General features: G+C 40.0%; 2 protein-coding genes and 1 long non-coding RNA gene across 3 annotated transcripts in view; 1 reads left to right on the top strand and 2 right to left on the bottom strand.

The window, feature by feature from the left end:
* LOC309507966 overlaps nucleotides 1–25,303 on the bottom strand; it is a 113,590-nt gene that overhangs the window by 4,953 nt on the left and 83,334 nt on the right. The window lies entirely within an intron of this gene.
* The window catches only part of thsd4 (thrombospondin type 1 domain containing 4), a 50,584-nt gene that overhangs the window by 20,020 nt on the left and 5,261 nt on the right, over nucleotides 1–25,303 (top strand). Inside the window, exons 8-13 of the mRNA XM_082182335.1 lie at nucleotides 10,422–10,626; nucleotides 14,471–14,646; nucleotides 15,975–16,074; nucleotides 17,253–17,438; nucleotides 21,719–21,848; nucleotides 24,486–24,687. Coding sequence (XP_082038461.1) covers nucleotides 10,422–10,626; nucleotides 14,471–14,646; nucleotides 15,975–16,074; nucleotides 17,253–17,438; nucleotides 21,719–21,848; nucleotides 24,486–24,687 — 999 coding nt within the window. The remainder of the gene's footprint in view (nucleotides 1–10,421; nucleotides 10,627–14,470; nucleotides 14,647–15,974; nucleotides 16,075–17,252; nucleotides 17,439–21,718; nucleotides 21,849–24,485; nucleotides 24,688–25,303) is intronic.
* On the bottom strand, nucleotides 2,123–3,801 carry LOC309508207 (uncharacterized protein; the record flags this gene model as incomplete). Its single annotated transcript, XM_082182726.1, has 3 exons — nucleotides 2,123–2,724; nucleotides 2,905–3,437; nucleotides 3,686–3,801. The coding sequence occupies 3 exons, from the start codon at nucleotides 3,799–3,801 to the stop codon at nucleotides 2,123–2,125; spliced, it is 1,251 nt and encodes a 416-aa protein (XP_082038852.1).

Below are 25,303 nucleotides of genomic sequence, written 5' to 3'. Positions count from 1 at the left end.
GATAACTCTTAGCAGGTTTAAAAAGCCCTTTTAAAGTTAAATATGAATACAGTTTTGGATTAAATAAAAGTATAGTCAAGTCAGATAAAACATATTTTATCTCCTGTATTTGGTAATGCTACAATAAGATACCATTCATTAACATCACTTAATGCGTTATCTAACATAACACATTGAGTGAACAATATATTTTTACAACATTAATTAATGTTTGTGAATGTTATTTAATACAAAACACTTGATTGGTCATGTTTGTTCACTTCATTCATTGTGCATTAAATAATGTTAACAGAAATAATGTTAACTTTTGATTTTAAAAATGTATTTTTAAATTAACCCCTAAAGGAGAATAATTGCGACAGTATATAACTATTGTTTTTTTTGTTAGGTCATTTTATCTAATGTTATCTAACAAATGGAATCGTATTGTAAAGTGTTTTTAATACTACAGTTTCCATCTTTGTGATATACACTTTAATATAATTATGTAAATTTAATCTAAATTAAGCTTTGGTACCGAAATTGGTACTGAGAACCGTGGATTTTCACTGGTATCGGTACCGAATACTGAAATTTTGGTACCGTGACAACACTACACGCGTCTGTCCGTGTCAAAGAAACCCCAGTTCTCAGGGGATATACTAACTACATTCACATACAAACCTTTTTAAAGATCTTTCTCTGTAAGATCTTTAAGACTATTATCAGTCATATTCTGCATTCTGCCTTTAGTTTAGGGCTGAGCACTAAATATTTATGCAAATATATTATCCAAATTTTTTTAAGGAGTGTTTGTTAGACGCAGATGTTTTAGACCACATTAATATTAATTGCACAAATGTGCAAAACATATGAAGAGTGAACGACTTCACATCCAATCAGAATTTACAGTCTGGATCTGTTTCATGAGTTTTGAAGAAACTAGTGAATATGTTTTCACTTTATTTCATATAAATTGTTTGATCTTTTGATTTGAGTCCATCAAGATGCATCAATTAAAATAGAAAGTAATTATTGATCAATCACCTTTCATTTGTATTTTTAAGTATTTTATTCACCAAATTACACAGGCATGATCACATGATTGTTTAAAATATGAATGATTTTGTGGTATAAATCACTCAGCTCTACTTTGGACGAATCTTTATTGCGTGGTCCTGCTGTTAGCTGTTCGTTAGCACATTAAACGAGTGTCCTTGAGAGGGAATGTGACGCTCATTGTGTTCTCGGGTGTGAATAACACACACATGGTTTCTGAGGCCACGTTCACTTCCTACAGCGCTTCCCCTCCCATCATTAACATGTCAAACGCTGCACAAACGACCGTTTAAATGTCATCGCTGGGCTTTTTTAATAACAGGATCTGAGAGATGAAAGAAGGAGAGGTTCAGTGTGTGTTTGTGCCAGCTGTGAGAAACCCAGTGCCACCGCTGGCTACTCCAGCTTTACGTGTTTGTTTACACTCGTTCACTGCAAATAATGCTTTACTTACTTAGTATTTATGTCTTTTTTTCAAGTAAATAAATAAACAAGCGAGTAAAACAAGCTAAATGATCTGCCATTGGGGTAAAGAAATAAAAACTTAATTCAAATGGAAAACAAGAATATTTTTCTCACCCCATTGGCAGATCATTTTGCTTGTTTTAAACAAAAACTCACTTACATTTTTTTTTTCATCAGGAAACAAGACATAATTTCCTATGTCATTTTACTCATCTAGTAAATGCTTCTTGATTTAAGAATTTTTAGATATTTGGACTGGAAACAAGACAAAAATACAAAGTAAGAGAAGCATTTTTTGCAGTGTAACCTCGACCTCGCGCTGGTTTCCCTCCCGCTGATGCCAGCGCTCAGAAGAGCCGTAAATCACAGGACTCGCTTCAGACCGCGGCTGATTTATGTCTTTAACTTTACATTCTGTTAACAGGAAAATATCATGATCTCTTATGCTTATTTTCTTCCGCTGTAGAACAGGAGCAGATACGGAAGCTTGTTTCCGCCACAGAATAACACTTTTTAAAAGATAAATGCAACATTTTTTCTTAGAATTGCATGATATAAAGTCGCAATTGTGTTATAAAGTCAGAATTGCAAGATATTTTTTCTCGCAATTCTGACTTTGTCACACAAATGCGAGTTTATATCTCGCAATTCTGACTTTATAACTCGCAATTCTGACTTTATATCTCGCAATTCTGACTTTATAACTCGCAATTCTGACTTTATATCTCGCAATTCTGACTTTATAACTCGCAATTCTGACTTTATATCTCACAATTCTGACTTTATATCTCGCAATTCTGACTTTATATCTCGCAATTCTGACTTTATATCTCGCAATTCTGACTTTATAACTCACAATTCTGACTTTATATCTCACAATTCTGACTTTATATCTCGCAATTCTGACTTTATATCTCGCAATTCTGACTTTATATCTCACAATTCTGACTTTATATCTCGCAATTCTGACTTTATATCTCGCAATTCTGACTTTATAACTCGCAATTCTGACTTTATATCTCACAATTCTGACTTTATATCTCGCAATTCTGACTTTATAACTCACAATTCTGACTTTATAACTCGCAATTCTGACTTTATATCTCGCAATTCTGACTTTATAACTCGCAATTCTGACTTTATATCTCACAATTCTGACTTTATATCTCGCAATTCTGACTTTATATCTCGCAATTCTGACTTTATATCTCACAATTCTGACTTTATATCTCACAATTCTGACTTTATCTCGCAATTCTGACTTTAGGCCTATATCTCGCAATTCTGACATATAACTCACAATTCTGACTTTATATCTCGCAATTCTGACTTTATAACTCACAATTCTGACTTTATAACTCACAATTCTGACTTTATGTCTCGCAATTCTGACTTTATAACTCGCAATTCTGACTTTATATCTCGCAATTCTGACTTTATATCTCGCAATTCTGACTTTATAACTCGCAATTCTGACTTTATAACTCACAATTCTGACTTTATGTCTCGCAATTCTGACTTTATAACTCACAATTCTGACTTTATAACTCACAATTCTGACTTTATATCTCGCAATTCTGACTTTATAACTCGCAATTCTGACTTTGTCTCGCAATTTTGACTTTATATCTCGCAATTCTGACTTTATATCTCGCAATTCTGACTTTTTATATCTCACAATTCTGACTTTATAACTCACAATTCTGACTTTATATCTCACAATTCTGACTTTATAACTCACAATTCTGACTTTATATCTCGCAATTCTGACTTTATAACTCACAATTCTGACTTTATAACTCACAATTCTGACTTTATATCTCACAATTCTGACTTTATAACTCGCAATTCTGACTTTATAACTCACAATTCTGACTTTATATCTCGCAATTCTGACTTTATAACTCACAATTCTGACTTTATAACTCACAATTCTGACTTTATAACTCACAATTCTGACTTTATATCTCACAATTCTGACTTTATATCTCGCAATTCTGACTTTATATCTCGACTTTTTTTTATGATTACAGTTTACAATTAAAAGTATTAATTGGCATGATTGTGTTCACACACAATATTCCCAAAGCATTTTACACAAACCGGGTAATGAGAAGAAAAACCTGAGATATAAACGGATTTCTCTGCGTCACAGACCGGCTGTGAGTCTGAAGGTAATTACAGCGGCTCCAGTGCTGGAGTTAACCGCGGTAAAACAGTGGCTGTTATCTTGCCCATTATAAACCCTGCGGTTACACTCTTAAATCCTGCGTTTGCTGCTGGTCTCGTCCTCCACATGGGGTCCACATGAACTTTTACAGGAATGTGACTCGCTGTCAGACAAATACAGACACAGTTTAGACTGGAGGAAAACACTCTAATGTTCTCATCATATATATTCCCTGTCCATTTCCACAGACACACATATGAGTGTTATATGAGCTCTAAAGTGTCCAAGGATTAGGCAGCCTTATTTTAGTAATACTATTATAGGTTTTGCTAATATTTGGAATTAGATTTTATTTTTGTGTTTTGTTTTAATTTGATCATTTTGGTTTGGGTTAGTTTTAGTGTATATTTTTTAAATGTCTATATTTTTTTTAAAGTTTTAGTTGTATAAAATGAATGTTCTACATTTTGTCACAATAATATTTATTCTTTATTATGTTTGATTTTTTTAAGGGATTCCGAGCTACTAGACAATATTCACCTTTAAATTATTCACCATTTATTTATTTCAAAGTAACGGTGGCTGTGTAAATAGCATGACGAAACAAAGGAGTGTCCACAAATCTAAATAAACATGCAGGAGATCACGGGCGGAAAACTATCAAACGCAAACATTTACATTTATGCATTTGGCAGACGTTTTTATCCAAAGCGACTTACATTGCATTTCAAGCTACACATTTACATTCTTATCAGTTCTTGCCTTACCTGGGGATTGAACCCATGACCTTGGCGTTGCAAGCGCCAGCGCTCTGCTGTTTGAGCTACAGGAAAACAAACAGACCACAGAAACGTTACAGAGAACTGACCATGAACAACTGAAACACAGGGCTGTATTCCCTAGGTGATTTATTAGGTTTTGCATTTGGATATATATTTACACTTTATCATGGGCTTCATCATTGCTGATTTATAGAATGCACCCAAAAAATTGCTATGTATTTTCCTATTTTTTGTACTTTCTATTAATTTCCTGTGTCTGAAGAGTGACTTCTAATTCGTGACCGGTGTTTTGTTTCGCTCTGTCTGCTACGTCAATATGTCATGCGTCGGGTCAGAGGTCATGCGTCGGGTCAGAGGTCATGCGTCGGGTCAGAGGTCATGCATCAGGTCAGAGGTCATGCATCGGGTCTGAGGTCATGGTCAGAGGTCATGCGTCAGGTCAGAGGTCATGTGTCGGGTCTGAGGTCATGGTCAGAGGTCATGCGTCGGGTCAGAGGTCATGGTCATGCGTCGGAACAGAGGTCATGCATCAGGTCAGAGGTCATGCGTTGGGTCAGAGGTCATGCGTCGGGCCAGAGGTCATGGTCATGCGTCGGATCAGAGGTCATGCGTCGGGTCAGAGGTCATGCATCGGATCAGAGGTCATGCGCCGGGTCAGCGGTCATGCGTCGAGTCAGAGGTCATGTATCAGATCAGAGGTCATGCGCCGGGTCAGCGGTCATGTATCAGATCAGAGGTCATGCGTTGGGTCAGAGGTCATGCGTCGGGCCAGAGGTCATGGTCATGCGTCGGGTCAGAGGTCATGCATCGGATCAGAGGTCATGCGCCGGGTCAGCGGTCATGCGTCGAGTCAGAGGTCATGTATCAGATCAGAGGTCATGCACCGGATCAGAGGTCATGCGCCGGGTCAGCGGTCACGCGTCGGGTCAGAGGTCACTCTTCCGCCAGAACTAGACTCGCGTACGGCCGTTACAGGAAGCCAGTGTTTATAGTTTATAAAGTTATTAAATATGGATATTTGACATACAAGAATGCATGGCTTTGCTTCAGAAGGCCTTTATTAACCCCTGGAGTCGTATGGATCACTGTTATGATGGATGGATGCGCTTCATTCACTCCCATTATAAAGCTGGGAAGAGGAGGGCATATTTTTAATATAACTCTGATTGTGTTTGGCTGATAGAAGACAGTCATATACACTAGGATGGCTTGATTGTGAGTAAATCATGGGCTAATTTTCATTTTTGGGTGAATTAACCCTTTAAGGTTGGGTTAGTAAATTTCAGGGTTCATAGATGCTTTGTTATATTGTACGTCTTCATGCATCAGTCATGGTGAACTGAATTTATAATGATGCCATGATATCACCGTTCTCGATTATTCCTTTCATAAATAGACGACACACATTGTGAAGTTTCCCGGCCGTCGGCAGATGAAGAGATCTCAGATCTGAGAGCTCCTCGTGTCTGTTTGTTGGCTCTGTGAAGGAAACGCTGGATGGAAAGTGTTGATGGAAAGGCTTCCAGTCTGTCCATAAGCTTCTGGCTCCTGCAGTGCATCGTGGGAACTTGTGTAGCCCAGTGCATCGTGCAGCCCAGTGCATCATGGGAACTCGTGCAGCCCAGTGCAGTGCATCATGGGAACTCGTGCAGCTCAGTGCATCGTGCAGCCCAGTGCATCATGGGAACTCGTGCAGCCCAGTGCATCGTGGGAACTTGGTTCATCGTGGGAAATCGTGCAGCCCAGTGCATCGTGGGAACTCCTGCAGCCCAGTGCATCGTGGGAACTCGTGCAGTCCAGTGCATCGTGGAGCCCAGTGCATCATGGGAACTCGTGCAGCCCAGTGCATTGTGGGAACTCCTGCAGCCCAGTGCATCGTGGAGCCCAGTGCATCATGGAAACTTGGTTCATCGTGGGAACTCATGCAGCCCAATGGATCGTGGGAACTCGTGCAGCCCAGTGCATCGTGGGAACTCGTGCAGGCCAGTGCATCATGGGAACTCGTGCAGGCCAGTGCATCTGGGAACTCGTGCAGGCCAGTGCATCGTGGGAACTCGTGCAGCCCAGTGCATCGTGGGAACTAGTGCAGCCCAGTGCATTGTGGGAACTCGTGCAGGCCATTGCATCATGGGAACTCGTGCAGGCCAGTGCATCATGGGAACTCGTGCAGGCCAGTGCATCATGGGAACTCGTGCAGGCCAGTGCATTGTGGGAACTCGTGCAGCCCAGTGCATTTTGGGGACTCGTGCAGGCCAGTGCATCATGGGAACTCGTGCAGCCCAGTGCATTGTGGGAACTCGTGCAGGCCAGTGCATCATGGGAACTCGTGCAGCCCAGTGCATCATGGGAACTCGTGCAGCCCAGTGCATTGTGGGAACTCCTGCAGCCCAGTGCATCATGGGAACTCGTGCCATCGGTGCAGAGAAGACGAGGCTCAGTGTACCAGATGTCGTATTTTCTTATTTATTGTATTTATTACATATTGCATTTATTACTGCAGAAATCCGACTTTAGGACACAAGCAACTGCATTTATGTATTTACTACAGAAGTTAGAATGTGAATTTTCAGTATAAAGAAGATCCAGGTGAATGTGAGAATGTTGAACACACACACTCACACACTCTCACACACACTCTCACACACACTCTCACACACACACACACACACACACACACACACACACACACACACACACACACACACACACACACACAAGAGCTGCTTTGTTTGAATCACCCGTAATAATTGTGATGGTTCAGTGGAGGGCTTGAAATATCAATAACTTCAGAACGATTTCAGAGAGTGTGTGTTCCATCGAGGGCATTGGTTTTGCACAAATGTGTGTGTTCTTCGTGTGTGAAGGTGCTTTTGTTTGAATTCGCCCATTATGGAGTGTAAAATATCCCGGGCCGCCTGTAACCGTAGCCTTCGGGTCAGTCCGACTGGTGAACCACAAACCCCAGTCGTTCAAAGAGCTTTTACTGTGATGGACTTCAGAGAGGAGATTACATATCAGACGAAACGCTGATCCCGTCACACTCACATCCAGCGGGAAACTCGAGAGGTTTGGTGTTCCAGGAGATGATGATGATGATGATGTTTACATCTCTAGTCTTCACTATCATCTCAGAGCAGAAGCTGATGTGATGAACTACAGGAGAATCCACTTCATACATCCACTAAAAATCACCGACACACCATCAGCTGTCGTTCAGCGGCGAGTCTGAAGGGAATTTTAGGAATGTTGAAATCCGTGTTTTGGTGTTTCTCCGGGTGCCAAACAGGCCGGATGTCCCACAGAGAGAGAGAGAGAGGTGAGGAGAGGAGAGAGAGGGAGAAGAGAAGAGGAGAGGAGAGAGAGGAGAGAGAGAGAGAGAGAGAGGGGGGGAAGAGAAGAGGAGAGGAGAGAGAGGAGAGAGAGAGAGTGAGGGAGAGAGGGAGGAGAGAGGAGAGAGAGAGGGAGGAGAGGAGAGAGAGAGGGAGAAGAGGAGAGGAGAGAGAGAGAGACGAGAGAGAGAGAGACGAGAGAGAGAGAGATGAGAGACGAGAGAGAGGGAGAGAGGGAGAAGAGGAGAAGAGAGAGGGAGAGAGAGAGGGAGAAGAGGAGAGAGAGACGAGAGAGAGGGAGGAGAGGAGAGAGAGGTGAGGAGAGGAGAGAGAGAGAGAGAGAGAGAGAGAGAGGGGGAAGAGAAGAGGAGAGGAGAGAGAGGAGATAGAGAGAGTGAGGGAGAGAGGGAGGAGAGAGAGGAGAGAGAGAGGGAGAAGAGGAGAGGAGAGAGAGAGAGACGAGAGAGAGAGAGATGAGAGACGAGAGAGAGGGAGAGAGAGGGAGAAGAGGAGAGGAGAGAGAGAGACGAGAGAGAGAGAGGGAGAAGAGGAGAGAGAGGAGAGAGAGAGACGAGAGAGAGAGGGAGAAGAGGAGAGGAGAGAGAGAGAGACAAGAGAGAGAGGGAGAGAGAGAGGGAGAAGAGAAGAGGAGAGGGAGAGAGAGACGAGAGAGAGAGGGAGAAGAGAAGAGGAGAGAAGAGAAGAGAGAGAAAGAGAAGAGGAGAAGAGAAGAGAGAGAGAGAGAGAGAGAGAGAGAGAGAGAGAGACTCTGGGAACGACATGACCTGGATTCTGGTCGGATGCTTCTTTCAGGTCCTCTTGGGAAGTTCCTACTTGCATCCCTGAAAGTCATTACTATCTTGTATACTTGTATTTTGTGTCTGAAGGGACTTCGGTCAGACTAAATGGACGTTATAATGATAACTATTGCAATAACGTTAACTATAATAACTATAACCAACTAAAACAATAAATAGAACTATAACGACAACTATATTTGCACCCAGACTAAGAATGATAACTATATTGATAACTATAACAATAACGATAATTGTGTCCAGACCAAGAATGATCACTTACTGACAAACCGTTTGCCCCCCCGCCTCCACTGACCGCTGTTGTGTGTGTGTGTGTGTTGTGTGTGTGGTGTGTGTGTGTGTTGTGTGTGTGTGTTGTGTGTGTGTGTGTGTTGTGTGTGTGTGTGCGTTGTGTGTGTGCGTTGTGTGTGTGTGCGTTGTGTGTGTGTGCGTTGTGTGTGTGCGTTGTGTGTGTGCGTTGTGTGTGTGTGTGTTGTTTGTGTGTGTGTTGTGTGTGCGTTGTGTGTGTGCGTTGTGTGTGTGCGTTGTGTGTGTGCGTTTTGTGTGTGCGTTGTGTGTGCGTTGTGTGTGCGTTGTGTGTGTGTGCGTTGTGTGTGTGTGCGTTTTGTGTGTGCGTTGTGTGTGCGTTGTGTGTGCGTTGTGTGTGAATGCACTGATTGTGAATCTGTAATGAGTCAGGCACTTGTACACTGGGCTGTGTTCTGGAGAGCTGAACTGGGTTTGACACTGGCTCCGGCTCCTGCAAGGGATTATGGGTGTTTGTGTCTGTCCCTCCCACAGGATCACCGGCTCCAAACTCTTTCTCTTTTCCTCACTCACTCCTCTCTTGTCTTTTCACTCCCGTCTGCACCTGTTCACTAAACCCTGGATTTATGGAGTGTTGAAAAGAGAAATATATTCCCGGTCTCCAGCGCTGATGTCTGATTAATGATCCGCCCACGTCAAACAGACGTATGAAAACAGACGCACAGTGTTCGGAAGAGATCAAGCTGTCTAAACCATTAGCCAAACAAACTGATCACGTGATAACATCTTCATCACTGCCGGTCTTACACACACACTACTGACCTCAGTGTAGCAGAGGTCACATGTGTGCGAGTTTAAGCACCGGAGGAAGCTCTTCATAGTTCCTAGAACTATTGGTGGATGTTGGCATCTTTGTTCGCACCGCAGGAACTAGGAACGCTTTTAGTTCTAGGAACTCCTTTTGGAGGAACTACTTTACAACGACTTCAGAGTCGGTCTAAACCAGCGCTATAGGAACTACAGTGACGTTAGTGTTCTCTGATTGGCCGAACGCAAGCGAAACACCAGCACACGCCATTATTAAAAAGGCTTTGTAAACACACAGATTATAGCCTATAAATTTAACTCCACAAACTAACTCTATGAACATGTAAAACAGTGATAGATGGAGCTATCAACCTTTACACTGGGGAGAAAATCCAACACAACTTTGAGGAGATCAAGAGAAACATGATTGGACATCAAACACACGACATACGCTAATAACTCTTCATTACCGTCTACTTTATGTGTATAACAGTTCTATCTAATAACGTATTAGACAGATCGTAAACTAATGAACAGGAGAATGCGACCGCTGTGTGTTCAGTCGTTCTCAGCGCCGTCAAAATAAAAGTCCCAACAACAAGCGCGTCTTACGTCACTTCAGAGTTCCTACTGGCGTTGCGAACGCAACCAGGAAAACATTCTTATGGGAACCATTAGTTCTCGGGGAAACACCCTGGTGGCGAGTTCCTAGAACTACTCCTTATTAGAGGTCATTGATTTCTCTTGTGTTTCTCTTGTGTTTCAGAGCGCCGGCTGCGACGACCTGTTGGGTTCTGGGAAGGTTCCTGATAAATGTGGCGTGTGTGGAGGGGATAACAGCGCATGTAAGCTCGTCTCGGGCCTGTTTCAACACAGCCTGGCCAAAGTGGGCTATCACAAGATCGTGGAGATTCCCCCGGGAGCCACCAAAATAAACGTCACGGAGATGGTGAAGAGCAGGAACTATCTGGGTGAGTGAAGGTCCATTCACTGCAAGAACGATAACTATAATGATAGCTAAAACTATAACGAAAACTAAAATAACTATTATTATAACTATAACGAAAACTATAACGGTAACTAAAACTATAATGTTAACTATAACGAAAACTATAGCGATAACTAAAACTGTAACGAAAACTATACATAAAACTATAGCGATTACTATAACGATAACTGTATCTAAAACTATAACAAAAACTATTGCAATTACGATAACTATAATAACTAACAATAGCTATAGCGATAACTATGATAACTTTAACGAAAGAATATACTGATAACTATAATTAAAACTATAACAATAACTACAACTATAAAAAACTATAATGATAACCATAACGAAAACTATAGCAATTACGATAACTATAACAATAACTATAGCGATAATTATGATAACTTTAATTACAGTGGGTACGGAAAGTATTCAGACCCCCTTAAATGTTTCACTCTTTGTTATATTGCAGCCATTTGCTAAAATCATTTAAGTTCTTTTTTTTTCCTCATTATTGTACACACAGCACCCCATATTGACAGAAAAACACAGAATTATTGACATTTTTGCACATTTCTTAAAGAAAAACTGAAATCACATGGTCCTAAGTATTCAGACCCTTTGCTGTGACACTCATATATTTAACTCAGGTGCTGTCCATTTCTTCTGATCATCCTTGAGATGGTTCTACACCTTCATTTGAGTCCAGCTGTGTTTGATTATACTGATTGGACTTGATTAGGAAAGCCACACACCTGTCTATATAAGACCTTACAGCTCACAGTGCATGTCAGAGCAAATGAGAATCATGAGGTCAAAGGAACTGCCTGAAGAGCTCAGAGACAGAATTGTGGCAAGGCACAGATCTGGCCAAGGTTACAAAAACATTTCTGCTGCACTTAAGGTTCCTAAGAGCACAGTGGCCTCCATAATCCTTAAATGGAAGACGTTTGGGACGACCAGAACCCTTCCTAGAGCTGGCCGTCCGGCCAAACTGAGCTATCGGGGGAGAAGAGCCTTGGTGAGAGAGGTAAAGAAGAACCCAAAGATCACTGTGGCTGAGCTCCAGAGATGCAGTCGGGAGATGGGAGAAAGTTGTAGTAAGTCAACCATCACTGCAGCCATCCACCAGTCGGGGCTTTATGGCAGAGTGGCCCGACGGAAGCCTCTCCTCAGTGCAAGACACATGAAAGCACACCTGAAGGACTCCAAGATGGTGATAAATAAGATTCTCTGGTCTGATGAGACCAAGATAGAACTTTTTGGCCTTAATTCTAAGCAGTATGTGTGGAGAAAACCAGGCACTGCTCATCACCTGTCCAATACAGTCTCAACAGTGAAGCATGGTGGTGGCAGCATCATGCTGTGGGGGTGTTTTTCAGCTGCAGGGACAGGACGACTGGTTGCAAGCGAGGGAAAGATGAATGCGGCCAAGTACAGGGATATCCTGGACGAAAACCTCCTCCAGACCGCGCTGGACCTCAGACTGGGCCGAAGGTTCACCTTCCAACAAGACAATGACCCTAAGCACACAGCTAAAATAACGAAGGAGTGGCTTCACAACAACTCCGTGACTGTTCTTGAATGGCCCAGCCAGAGCCCTGACTTAAACCCAATTGAGCATCTCTGGAGAGACCTGAAAATGGCTGTCCACCAACGTTTACCATCCAACCTGACAGAACTGGAGAGGATCTGCAAGGAGGAATGGCAGAGGATACCCAAATCCAGGTGTGAAAAACTTGTTGCATCTTTCCCAAAAAGACTCATGGCTGTATTAGATCAAAAGGGTGCTTCTACTAAATACTGAGCAAAGGGTCTGAATACTTAGGACCATGTGATATTTCAGTTTTTCTTTTTTAATAAATGTGCAAAAATGTCAACAATTCTTTGTTTTTCTGTCAATATGGGGTGTTGTGTGTACAATAATGAGGAACAAAAATGAACTTAAATGATTTTAGCAAATGGCTGCAATATAACAAAGAGTGAACAATTTAAGGGGGTCTGAATACTTTCCGTACCCACTGTAAAAAATACACTGATACGTAACTATAACTAAAACTAACAATAAATACAACTAAAACTATAACGGAAAAAAAAACGAAAACTATAGCGATTACTATAACTATAACGGTAACGGTAATTAAAACTATAACGGTAACTAAAACTATAATGATAACTATAACTAAAACTATAACGGTAACTAAAACTATAATGATAACTATAACTAAAACTATAACGGTAACTAAAACTATAATGATAACTATAACTAAAACTATAACGGTAACTAAAACTATAATGATAACTATAACGAAAACTATAGCGATAACTAAAATTATAACGAAAAATTTTTTAACTATAGGCCTAGCGATTACTATAGTCTGATTGCGATTACTATAGTCTATAGCGATTACTATAGACTACTATAGTCTACTATAGATAACTATAACTAAAACTATAACGGTAACTAAAACTATAATGATAACTATAACTAAAACTATAACGGTAACTAAAACTATAATGATAACTATAACGAAAACTATAGCGATAACTAAAATTATAACGAAAAAAATTTAAACTATAGGCCTAGCGATTACTATAACGATAAATATAACGGTAACTAAAACTATAACGGTAACTAAAACTATAATGATAACTATAACGAAAACTATAGCGATAACTAAAATTATAACTATAATGATAACTATAACCAAAACTATAGCGATAACTAAAATTATAATGAAAAAAATTAAAACTATAGGCCTAGAGATTACTATAACGATAAATATAACAACTATACTGATAACTATAGTTTAGAAACATGTAAAAGGCGAAAACTATAATGAAGATAACTATAGCGATAACTATCACGATAAATATAACTATAATGAAAGCCACTATGATAACTATAGCAATAACTATATTAACTATATTACCATATCAAGAATGATAACTATAACTGTAACTATAGCTATAGTGATAACTACAAGCTGGAGCCGCTGCTTTAGGAGACTTTAAACCAGCGGCTTGTAAAAAACATCAGATCTGTTCAATTACATCCCAGCTCAGACTCTGGGAAACTGTAGAACGTGTATTTCAGTCTCTCGGTTCCTTAAAGATAGACTGACGCTGAGAACGAGACCGGAAGTGATGACAGCATGAGTTTCACACAAACACACCCTCCATCATTCACCCATCAGATCTGTACTGGTTTCCAGTAGCTGATCACGCTGGTTCATGTGTGTGTCGGGGTTGTTGAGGATCAGATGTCAGGATTACTATAACATATATATTATAATAACTGCGCTTTATTCAATGACATATTGACATAGTGTCGTGTTAGCGGCCCCTAAGTTAATAACTAATGATCTTTACAACGGAAGTGAATCAGTCAAAACTAACTTTATCTGGACAATAACTTTATTCTAGATCTGCTGTAAAGCCTAAACACTCTCTGTTACTGTAATCTCCTATTATCACTGTAAAGCTGCTGTGAAACACTCTATATTGTTAAAGCGCTGTATAAATGAAGGAGACTTGAGTTGACTTGATTTCTCACAGTGTTCATTTCTCCCTCTCCTGATTTATGAGTCTCAGGATTCAATAAACTGCACACGCGAATGCAAAGATGAGCCGGCGATGGCCTCGGGTCACTGAACGTGTGTGAACTTACATGTGTTCGTCAGCGAGGGGTTCGAGTTTTATTTGCATGTCAGCGTGTGTTAGAAGCACTGTTAGTTAGCAACAATAACTCTGACCAGCTACTGTGTGTGTGTGTGTGTGTGTGTGTGTGTGTGTGTGTGTGTGTGTGTGTGTGTGTGCAGCTCTGCTCAGTCGGTCTGGACGATCCATTATTAATGGAAACTGGGCCATCGACCGTCCAGGAATGTATGAGGGAGTGGGAACGATGTTCATGTACCGACGGCCCAATGAGATCAGCAGCAGAAGCGGAGAGTCGCTCCTGGCCGAGGGCCCGACCAATGAGATCCTGGATGTTTATGTGAGTGACACTTCAACACCTGATAGCGGGATTTCTGGAACTCAATGTTATGTTATTGCAATATAATACTGAATTATTCATATAATGTTTATTATTATTATAGTAATATTACAATAAATTTGTATTTATTTAATTATTTTAATAAATTACATTTATTAATTATTTATTAAATGTATTAATTTTTATGATTATATTTTTTATTTTATTAATTCAGTCATTTAATTTTTTTGTATTGTTGTTGTTATTATTATAAATATATTGTTTTTATTTTATAAATTTTATTAATTATTACATGTATTAATATATAAATTACATTTATCAATTATATTTGCTATTTTATTATTATTGTTGTTGTTGGTATTATTATTGTTCTTGTGTTAATATTATTACTAATATATTGTTTTTTATTTTATCAAATTGTATTATTACATTTATTAATAATATTTATATATCAATAACATTTATTAATGTATTAATTTAATTAGTTATATTTATTATTTTATTAATTCAATTATTTTATTATTATCATTATTATTGCTGTTGTATTCATTTTATTAATATAAATATAAAATAAATAAATAAATAAATATATTAACATTATAATTTGTTGTAATAATTATATTAATGTTATTATAAATATTATTTATTATTACCATTATTAATAATAAAAAAGTATTATTATACATACAATAATGTATTATTAATAATATTATTATTATTATTATTGTTGTAAATTTATTTATTTAGCAGATTTTAGCAGATTATTTGATAGCAGTGACTTGAGGAATAATCAGTCTCCACTCGCCTCATCGAGACCCTGAAGGTTTGAAACATGACGAGAAACTGAACGCTCGCTGGAGTGTGTCTGACCGACTTCAGGACGATTACACGGCTCACACTGATCCAGATCAACCACAAGCCTTTACTGAGCCATAACTCTGCAGGAACACTGAAGCTGCCGGTCGTTCCGGTCTCACTTCATTCTGATGCTCCCTTTAACACATTCTGGTGACTATAAGTAACGGTGCACCTACATGTCTACTAACTTAGTAGAGTGTTAGTAGAGTATTAGTAGAGTGTTAGTAGAGTATTAGTAGACTGGTAGAGTTAGGGTTAGAATAAGTACATGTACTTGCAAAGTTACTTAAAGTCAGTAGAATGTCTTTTGGAGGACGTTGGCAGATATTAAGCAGACAGTACTAATACTCTAATGAGAGTGAGTAGACATGTAGTTGTAAAGTGTCTTATAGTCAACAGAATGTTCAAAAGGGACCATCCAAAGAAAGTGCTGTAGTTTCTCCTCATCCCTGATGTGTGTGTCTGCTCAGATGATCTACCAGCAACCCAATCCCGGCGTCCATTACGAGTTCCTCATGCCGTCAGAGAACGCAGTCGAAGCCCAGCGTCCTGAAGAGAACCGGCTGGACGGTGAGTCGAGGTTCTGTTCGTTTGTCCGGTAGCGGGTGGGGGTGCTGGGGGTGCTGGAGCAGATTTTTGTTCATTTACATTTATTCAGTTTTAGCATTTAGTCATTTAGTTGAAATAAACACTTTAAGTGGGCTATCGTTATTTAAGTGGGCTATTTAAAAAGAGTTATTTATATGTTAAACCATGTTTTTTAAAACATACGCGCAGAGTGTGACGTCATATTGTGTGTGCGTAGAAATAAATCGTCTGCAGCCACTCAAAAATAAAAAATAGAAAATCGTCCACAGCCGCTCAAAAAAAATAATTCGTCCGCAGTCGCTTACATTTTTGTATATTTACATTCGTCCGCAGCCGCTCCAAAAAATTTTTTCAGCCGCAGTCGCTTACATTTTTTTTATTTCAATTCGTCCGCAGCCGCTCCAAAAAACAAAACAAAATTTTAAATCGTCCGCAGCCGCTCAAAAAAAAAAATTCGTCCGCAGCCGCTTAAAGAAATAAAAAAAGAAAAATCGTCCGCAGCCGCTCAAAGAAAATTATTTGTCCGCAGCCGCTTACAATTTTTTTAATTTAAATTCGTCTGCAGCGGCTCAAAAATTAAAAATTAAAAATCGTCCGCAGCCGCTCAAAAAATAATAATTCGTCCACAGCTGCTTAAAAAAATTTTATTGAAATTCGTCTGCAGCCACTCAAAAAATTATAATAATTCGTCCGCAGCCGCTTAACATATATATTTTTTTTTTCGTTCGCAGCCGCTCTACTCCTGAGTGCCAGTCCGCCGTCAGCGTTGTGTAAGCTACTGTAGGCACTCGACAGGTTTTTTGTGTTCATTTCTGTTTCCTGTCGCTGCACCTTCTGTTATTATATATGACACAAAAAGCCCAACAACTCTTTTATTTAAAGGCTTAATGTATGTCCTGTAGACCGGTCCGTTGCATTACAATAAAGCCGTTTCAATAATGTCATAAATGTGATGTGCAGTGGAGTTCGGGTGTGTGTGCTGTTCTCATCTATATGCTTGCTGTGATTCGCAGAGCTTTGACGAGTTTTATAGACTTGACATTGTTTCTTATTCAAAAGTGGTGACGTGGTGAAAATCTCTATTGCCTTTTATTCCCTGTATGCATCGCCCATGTGACAGTGACAGCATTCTGTTCTCTGGATCTTGTGTTGCTCCACAGTAAATGTTGTGAACGGTCAGACGGGTCCTGATACGAACGGCCGGTCGACCCTGGAGGGTCAGGAGGGGTCAGGGGTCAAGTCCATCCCGGATAATCAGCTTCCCGAAGCTCCGCCTCTAAACCGAGTGCGAGAGTATAACTGGAAGCTCAGCGGCTCCACGGACTGCAGCGCCTCCTGTGGCAGAGGTCAGAAACACACTGTTGAGTGATTCATTCATCAATCTAAAGCCCTGTTCGGACGGGACTAGTGTAACATGGAGAGGTGGAGTAAAGTAATAATTACCAGAGCTTCTCTGTGATTTTAGTCCCATCTGAATGTGCATCTCAGTGATCATCAAAGACAATGTCAGTAAAGATTACAGCGACTTTTACCTTCAGTAAAAAGGTCCGGGAAAATGACTTCAGCTAATGCTAATCCCGTGCGAATAGACCCGCTGTAAATATTCCATATTTCCTGTTTAAAAGTAGTTTTCCTCGGTTTTTTAAGTATGGAGGCGCTTGATAAAGCATCAGTTGAGCTCTAGTCGCTGGGACGAGTCTATGGCAGAACTCACGTGTTTTACACACACCATCAGATCAGAGAGAAGATCGACAGCACTTGTTAGAGGCACGAAACATCTTTAAGCGTTAGCTAAGTGCCTATTACCAACACAATCCAATCTGAAGTTAATTAATACACCGTTCGACTGGACATAACTATTTTATATACAGTGAGGAAAATAAGTATTTGAACACCCTGCTATTTTGCAAGTTCTCCCACTTGGAAATCATAGAGGGGTCTGAAATTGTCATCGTAGGGGCATGTCCACTGTGAGAGACATAATCCCCCAAAAAAAATCCAGAAATCACAATATATGATTTTTTAACTATTTATTTGTATGATACAGCTGCAAATAAGTATTTGAACACCTGTCTATAAGCTAGAATTCTGACCCTCAGAGACCTGTTAGTCTGCCTTTAAAATGTCCACCTCCACTCCATTTATTATCCTAAATTAGATGCACCTGTTTGAGGTCGTTAGCTGCATAAAGACACCTGTCCACCCCATACAATCAGTAAGAATCCAACTACTAACATGGCCAAGACCAAAGAGCTGTCCAAAGACACTAGAGACAAAATTGTACACCTCCACAAGGCTGGAAAGGGCTACGGGGATATTGCCAAGCAGCTTGGTGAAAAAAGGTCCACTGTTGGAGCAATCATTAGAAAATGGAAGAAGCTAAACATGACTGTCAATCTCCCTCGGACTGGGGCTCCATGCAAGATCTCACCTCGTGGGGTCTCAATGATCCTAAGAAAGGTGAGAAATCAGCCCAGAACTACACGGGAGGAGCTGGTCAATGACCTAAAAAGAGCTGGGACCACCGTTTCCAAGGTTACTGTTGGTAATACACTAAGACGTCATGGTTTGAAATCATGCATGGCACGGAAGGTTCCCCTGCTTAAACCAGCACATGTCAAGGCCTGAGTTAAGTTTGCCAATGACCATTTGGATGATCCAGAGGAGTCATGGGAGAAAGTCATGTGGTCAGATGAGACCAAAATAGAACTTTTTGGTCATAATTGACCTTTCGCCGAGCCCCGCCCCCCTTAGTTACTGTTGCTACGTCCGACAAACAAATGGTCAAACACGACCAGCGCGACAGATTGCCATGACGGAAAGAGGTATACCCGTGCGTGTCAGTGACCATTTTTGGAGCAATACCTCCGCGATATCCTCCAGATCGAGGCAAAAGGGGTTACAGAGTGCAGTGGAGGGATATATTCAAAATATAAAAATACGCAATGAAGGAGACACGACTACTATCTACGTCTCTATCGAGGCTAATGCTTACCGGTGTTCACACATCATTTGTGATATGACAAAGAACGAGGAATCAAGTGTTTAAAAGCATTGAAAGACACTTACTGTTGTGTTTTTGTGTGAAAGAAAAAACTCTCTGAAAATAAAAGTGCTGTCAGCAATAATTTCGTATGTGTGTTTTTTCGCATAACACAATGACTGAAATTTTAAATGCTGCAAAACACATGGGAGTTATATTCTCGATGCTGTAGTTTATTTGATCAGTCAGTATATCATTAATCAAGCTTAATTTGACTTTTCAACTACAATTAGGCAGGGAGAACTGAAAGCTTTTACAATCTTTTAGCTATAACTTATATCATTGACAAAAGTATGTATGTGGTGCATTTTCTTCCAAAAATTATTTTCTTTCTCAAATTCATGCTTCAAGTTGACAAAGCACAATAAACGAAATCACACAATAACTGTTTAACCAGACATAGCCTTAATTTGCATCTAAATAACTTTCCTTGATTGTCTTTCATAATGCACTTACCATAATATTTATTAGGGGGGCAACGGATCACAAAAATCGCGGTTGAGACCATAATATTTATTAGTGGGGCAACGGATCATAAAAATCGCGGTTCAGACAATATTATGTTTTTTTGAGTTACAGATAGGATAGTTTTTCAGATCAGAAAAAATATATAAAAAAATTAAGTAACGTTAGCCATCGATACCACAGCCAGCAGACGTATTTATGCTTCGTAATGTTAAACACATTTAACTGGGAGTGGGGCCGTCCACACTGTTTGTGTTTTCGGCTTTGGGAATGGAAAGAACACAACTCCTCCAGACAATCTCTCGGGGTATCTAGTGTCCGATTTACAAACGCCATGGGCGCACGCTTCACCATCTTGATAATGTTTGTCGGACCTGCTCACATAGTAACGGTTGCTATGATGTGTGATTGGACAATGGCCGTTTTGGGGGAGGGGCCGGTGAAAGGTCAATTCCACTAAATGTGTTTGGAGAAAGAAGAATGATGAGTACCATCCCAAGAACACCATCCCGACTGTGAAGCATGGGGGTGGTAGCATCATGCTTTGGGGGTGTTTTTCTGCACATGGGACAGGGCGACTGCACTGTATTAAGGAGAGGATGACCGGGGCCATGTATTGCGAGATTTTGGGGAACAACCTCCTTCCCTCAGTTAGAGCATTGAAGATGGGTCGAGGCTGGGTCTTCCAACATGACAATGACCCGAAGCACACAGCCAGGATAACCAAGGAGTGGCTCTGTAAGAAGCAAATCAAGGTTCTGGCGTGGCCTAGCCAGTCTCCAGACCTAAACCCAATAGAGAATCTTTGGAGGGAGCTCAAACTCCGTGTTTCTCAGCGACAGCCCAGAAACCTGACTGATCTAGAGAAGATCTGTGTGGAGGAGTGGGCCAAAATCCCTCCTGCAGTGTGTGCAAACCTGGTGAAAAACTACAGGAAACGTTTGACCTCTGTAATTGCAAACAAAGGCTACTGTACCAAATATTAACATTGATTTTCTCAGGTGTTCAAATACTTATTTGCAGCTGTATCATACAAATAAATAGTTAAAAAATCATACATTGTGATTTCTGGATTTTTTTTTTAGATTATGTCTCTCACAGTGGACATGCACCTACGATGACAATTTCAGACCCCTCAATGATTTCTAAGTGGGAGAACTTGCAAAATAGCAGGGTGTTCAAATACTTATTTTCCTCACTGTATGTAAATATAGGTTATATGTGTTTGCGCACGTGATATCAACGTAATACACAATTGATGACAGGAGTGACGGCGGTGTGTAACTCTCCCACTTCCGCTAGTTTACTGAGATCTCTTATCCCGTGCGAACTGGCCATTAATATTACAGACGTCCTGTGGTAAAATTACATCACTCCATCTACCCTTGTAAAGCTAATCCCGTCCGAATAGCGAATAGGGCTTCAGGCTACGTCTACATTAATCCGGACACATTTGAAAACAGCATTTTCGTTTAGAAGCGCTCTCCGTCCACACTAGCGTCCTCAGGCGTTTCAGTGCGGATGAGAAACTTCTGGAAAACCCTCACTAAAGCTCACTGAGACGATACAGACGGGGAAATTAATAATAAAGTTATCGCGCAATTCTTCTGTCAGGGTAATTTTATTTAGCAGAATATCTCATCATTCACTGATGTGTCCAGGTCGCTCTCACTCACTATTATATGTTTGGTCTGAAACGCTAAAACTGCTCTCATGTTTAGCAAATTTGAGTACATTTTCTGTCATCTTTGCAGGACTGTGATATGAAGAGCAAAGTAACATATTTTAGTAACAGTGTGAAAGTGAATCGCACATAACAGGCACAATACCAGTATAAGCATGAATATCTATTGGTACAATATGCGTCACATGACTAAACTTACGTCATCGTTTGACAGTCCACACTACACCGCTAAACACCGGTTTCAAGGTTATCCACTTTGGAGAGCGATTTCAAAAAGCAATTTTCATTAATAAAAACGCCGTCTCACTGTGAACTGTGGACTGTGGACTCATGTGTTAGTGTGGACAAGGCCTAAAGAAGAACATCCGGGCTCGTTGTGTAATGCATTTGACGCTGGATTTGTGCAAAAACCTGAATGTGTTCCTGGTTTGCAGGGAGCAGGTACACAGTGTTCGTGTGTGTTCATCGGGTCACTCACACACACGTGCCGATCGGTCTGTGTGACAGCAACACCAAACCCAGCGTTCAGGAGGAGCCGTGCAACGTCCAGCCCTGTCCTGCTTTGTGAGTCTCGTGTGTTTCTTCAAGGATAGTTTAGCTCTAGGTAGTGTTCTAGAGGTCCAAAAGAGGTCCTGATTATCTGGGCCGGATTAGAAGAACCTTGCAGTAAATGATGTTGTGTGACAGTCGTCTTTGGCTTATACTGACATCTAGTGGTGTAAATGCAGCACTGAGTCTAGTCTAGTCGTACTCATGTCTACAGTGCTGGAACAGTTTCAGAGCTGGCCGATATGAGGATACACAGTGGTGGTTCTAGACCACAGTAACTGGGGGGGCCAGGCAGGGGCCACTTGTGCTTTTAGGGGGCACACCTTTAACATTCATCTTAACCTATTTTCAGTATTATTTCAAGTCATTTTTCACCATGTCATGCATGACTGCAATCTCTAGAAAAAGCTAATAAATTATATTAGCTAAGCTAATAAAACAATTTCAATTCAAATGAATGTTTCATTATGTTTAATTGTAGTGTGATATAATGATCAATAATAACACATTTTTAGCATCTAAGCACATCTAGGCACTTTTTTACACCTGGGGTGGGCGATATGGCAATCATATCATATCACAATTTTATTTATTTTTTCAGGAAAATCGAGATTTTATCACGATTCTTTTTTCATGTTGGTTTTACTATTTTGCATGTGACTGAGCATTACAGCCAAACTAATGTCCCTATTTTAAAAGCAAAGCCTTATAGGTAACAAAATATAGGTAACAAAATATAAAATAAAAAAGAATGGCAGACATTTAGGCCAAAGTGGCGAAGATAAAAATCTTTGTCACTATTTTCTTTGTTATTAAAAATTAAGAACAGAGATACATATTACACATACACAACTTAATATACAAATGAAATAAACAGTGCTTTATTTTTTCAGCTATAGGTGTATTTAACAGTAGAATTGAAGAAAGTAATTAAATGAACAAATATGAAAATAAAACACAACAGACTTAAAGTTCTCAGTCAAGAGCAGTGAATGATTTCCTCTGTGTGTTTTGTTGTTTTATTAACATTAAAGGGATAGTTCTCCCCCCAAAAAGTCATAATTTACTCTAAGTTGTTTTAAACCTGAATAAGTTTCTTTCTTCTGTTGAAAATAAACGTTATTTGAAAGAATGTGAGTAACCAAACAGTTGATGTACCCCTGTGACTTCCATAGTATATTTTTTTCCTACTATGTATGGAAGTCAATGGGGACCAGCAACTGTTTGGTTTTGGGTGAACTATCTCTTTAAGGACAAGCGGCAGCATGTTTATTATTAGGGCTACTGTCTCTTTAAGAACTGCACGCGACACGTCTAATATACACGCATATGACAAGCAGATTTGAATAAATTTTCTCTGTTTGCTTTCACTTTAGACATAACCAACTTTGTTTATGTAAACATTGTCTGTATTTGACAGTATTAGCGCAATATAAGACTCAAAAGATAACTTAGTCCAGTAACAGGCTTTTAGTGCATGTGCGCGTCGAGTGTACGCGCTCAGTAAAGCGCATATTTAAACAGCGCATCAGCAGCGAATGACATGTTTAACCGGCAAGGCTTTAAAGCACATGCAAATAATGAACTTTTGTGACCTGCAGTGTCCCGTTCCTCTGCGTTAACATTTGATGTGAATATAGCCTACGTCGTGCTGCAGTGTAGCCTATAGATGAAGGCGCCGCAACTGATAAAATGCGCAGTTGTTTGGTGTGATTTTACGACTCCAAATTTAGGGGGGCCAGAGGGGGGCCAAGCTTGGTGACACGGGGGCACTGGCCCCCCGGGCCCCCCCCTAGAACCGCCACTGAGGATACATAACCATGATACGAGTGCTCCTCTGGATTTAGATATAGATACAGTATTTATAGTGTTGTCTAGAACAATATCAGTGCAGCAGTGACTCAAAAACTACTGAGAGATCAAGACAATTAAGAGATTTAATTCCATTAAGATATTTAAATATATATATTTTTTCGATTCTAGATTTAAATGTTTTTGTTTTTGTTCAATTATAGATTTACATTTTGCCATTTTTGTTCCACTTAGAGCTTTAAATATTGTCGGTTTAGTTCCACTTAGAGCTTTAAATATTGTCGGTTTAGTTCCACTTAGAGATTTAAATATTGTCATTTTTGTTCCATTAAGAGTTTTAAATATTGTCGTTTTTTGTTCAATTATAGATTTACATTCTGCCGTTTTTGTTCCATTAAGAGATTTAAATATTGTCGTTTTTTGTTCAATTATAGATTTACATTCTGCCGTTTTTGTTCCATTAAGAGATTTAAATATTGCCGTTTTAGTTCCATTTAGAGATTTAAATATTGTTATTTTTGTTCCATTAAGAGATTTAAATATTGTTATTTTTGTTCCATTAAGATATTTAAATATTGTCATTTTTGTTCAACTTAGGAGATTTAAATATTACCATTTTTGTTCCATTTAGAGATTTAAATATTGCCGTTTTTGTTCCATTTAGAGATTTAAATATTAAAAATGTTTTTGTTAAATATTGTCAGGTTTGTTCCATTTAGAGATTTGTCTTGAGACGTAACTACAGTCACGTAATGACACGAGCTCTCTTGTAGAACCTCTTCTGACTGGTGTGTGTGTGTGTGTGTGTGTGTGTGTGTATGTGTGCGTGTGTGTGTTCAGCTGGGACATCGGCGAGTGGTCGGAGTGCAGTAAGACGTGTGGTTTGGGTCTTCAGCATCGCCAGGTCTTGTGTCGTCAGGTGTACGCCAACCGCACACTAAACACACACAGCAGCCGATGCCGCGCGGAGCGGCCCGAGACCAGCAGCACCTGCCAGCTGAAGATCTGCAGCGAGTGGCAGATCCGCTCGGACTGGAGTCCCGTGAGTGACAGCTGTCAGTCACAGCCCCTCCTCCCCGCTGATTGGCCACACACGTGAGGACTCTCAGCGGGGGCAGTGGGCGGAGCTTTGGACTCGTTTGGGTTTGATAACTGCAATAAAACACTAGTCAAGTCAGCTTTATTTCTATAGCACTTTTAACAATACAGAGTGTTTCAAAGACGCTTTACAGAGATAACGGGAAAATAATACAACAAAGTTTGTTTCTAGAAGAAATAGCGTCATAGTCCAGCTTAAGTAAGTTCAGTGATGGCTCATTTTTGTTGTAAAAAAGTTATTAATTTAGTTCATTAATCTATATAGCCTCTCTGGAGAAAACATCAATGTCATCGTCCAGCTCAGGTCAGTTCTCATATAATGGTGTCAGTGCAGCAGATCAATATTATAGTTGAATATTAAATTAAATGTCCCCAACTAAGCAAGACAAAGGCGAAGAAAGGCGACAAAGGCGGAAAGGAAAGTCTCATTAGTTGGGTACAAGTAAAACTACTTGTTTCTGAAGCCCAAAGTGGGCGGAGCCGGCCGTCGCCATCTTGGCAGCATCACTCCTGGATAAACGCACATGTGCAGCGAGGCGGATTAGCTGAGGTGGTGTGAC

Source organism: Leuciscus leuciscus, assembly GCF_965113295.1.
Source record: "Leuciscus leuciscus genome assembly, chromosome: 10".
Classification (NCBI taxonomy): domain Eukaryota; kingdom Metazoa; phylum Chordata; class Actinopteri; order Cypriniformes; family Leuciscidae; genus Leuciscus; species Leuciscus leuciscus.
The sequence above is the reverse complement of the archived record's forward strand: the minus strand, read 5'-3'. Positions and strand labels throughout refer to the sequence as shown.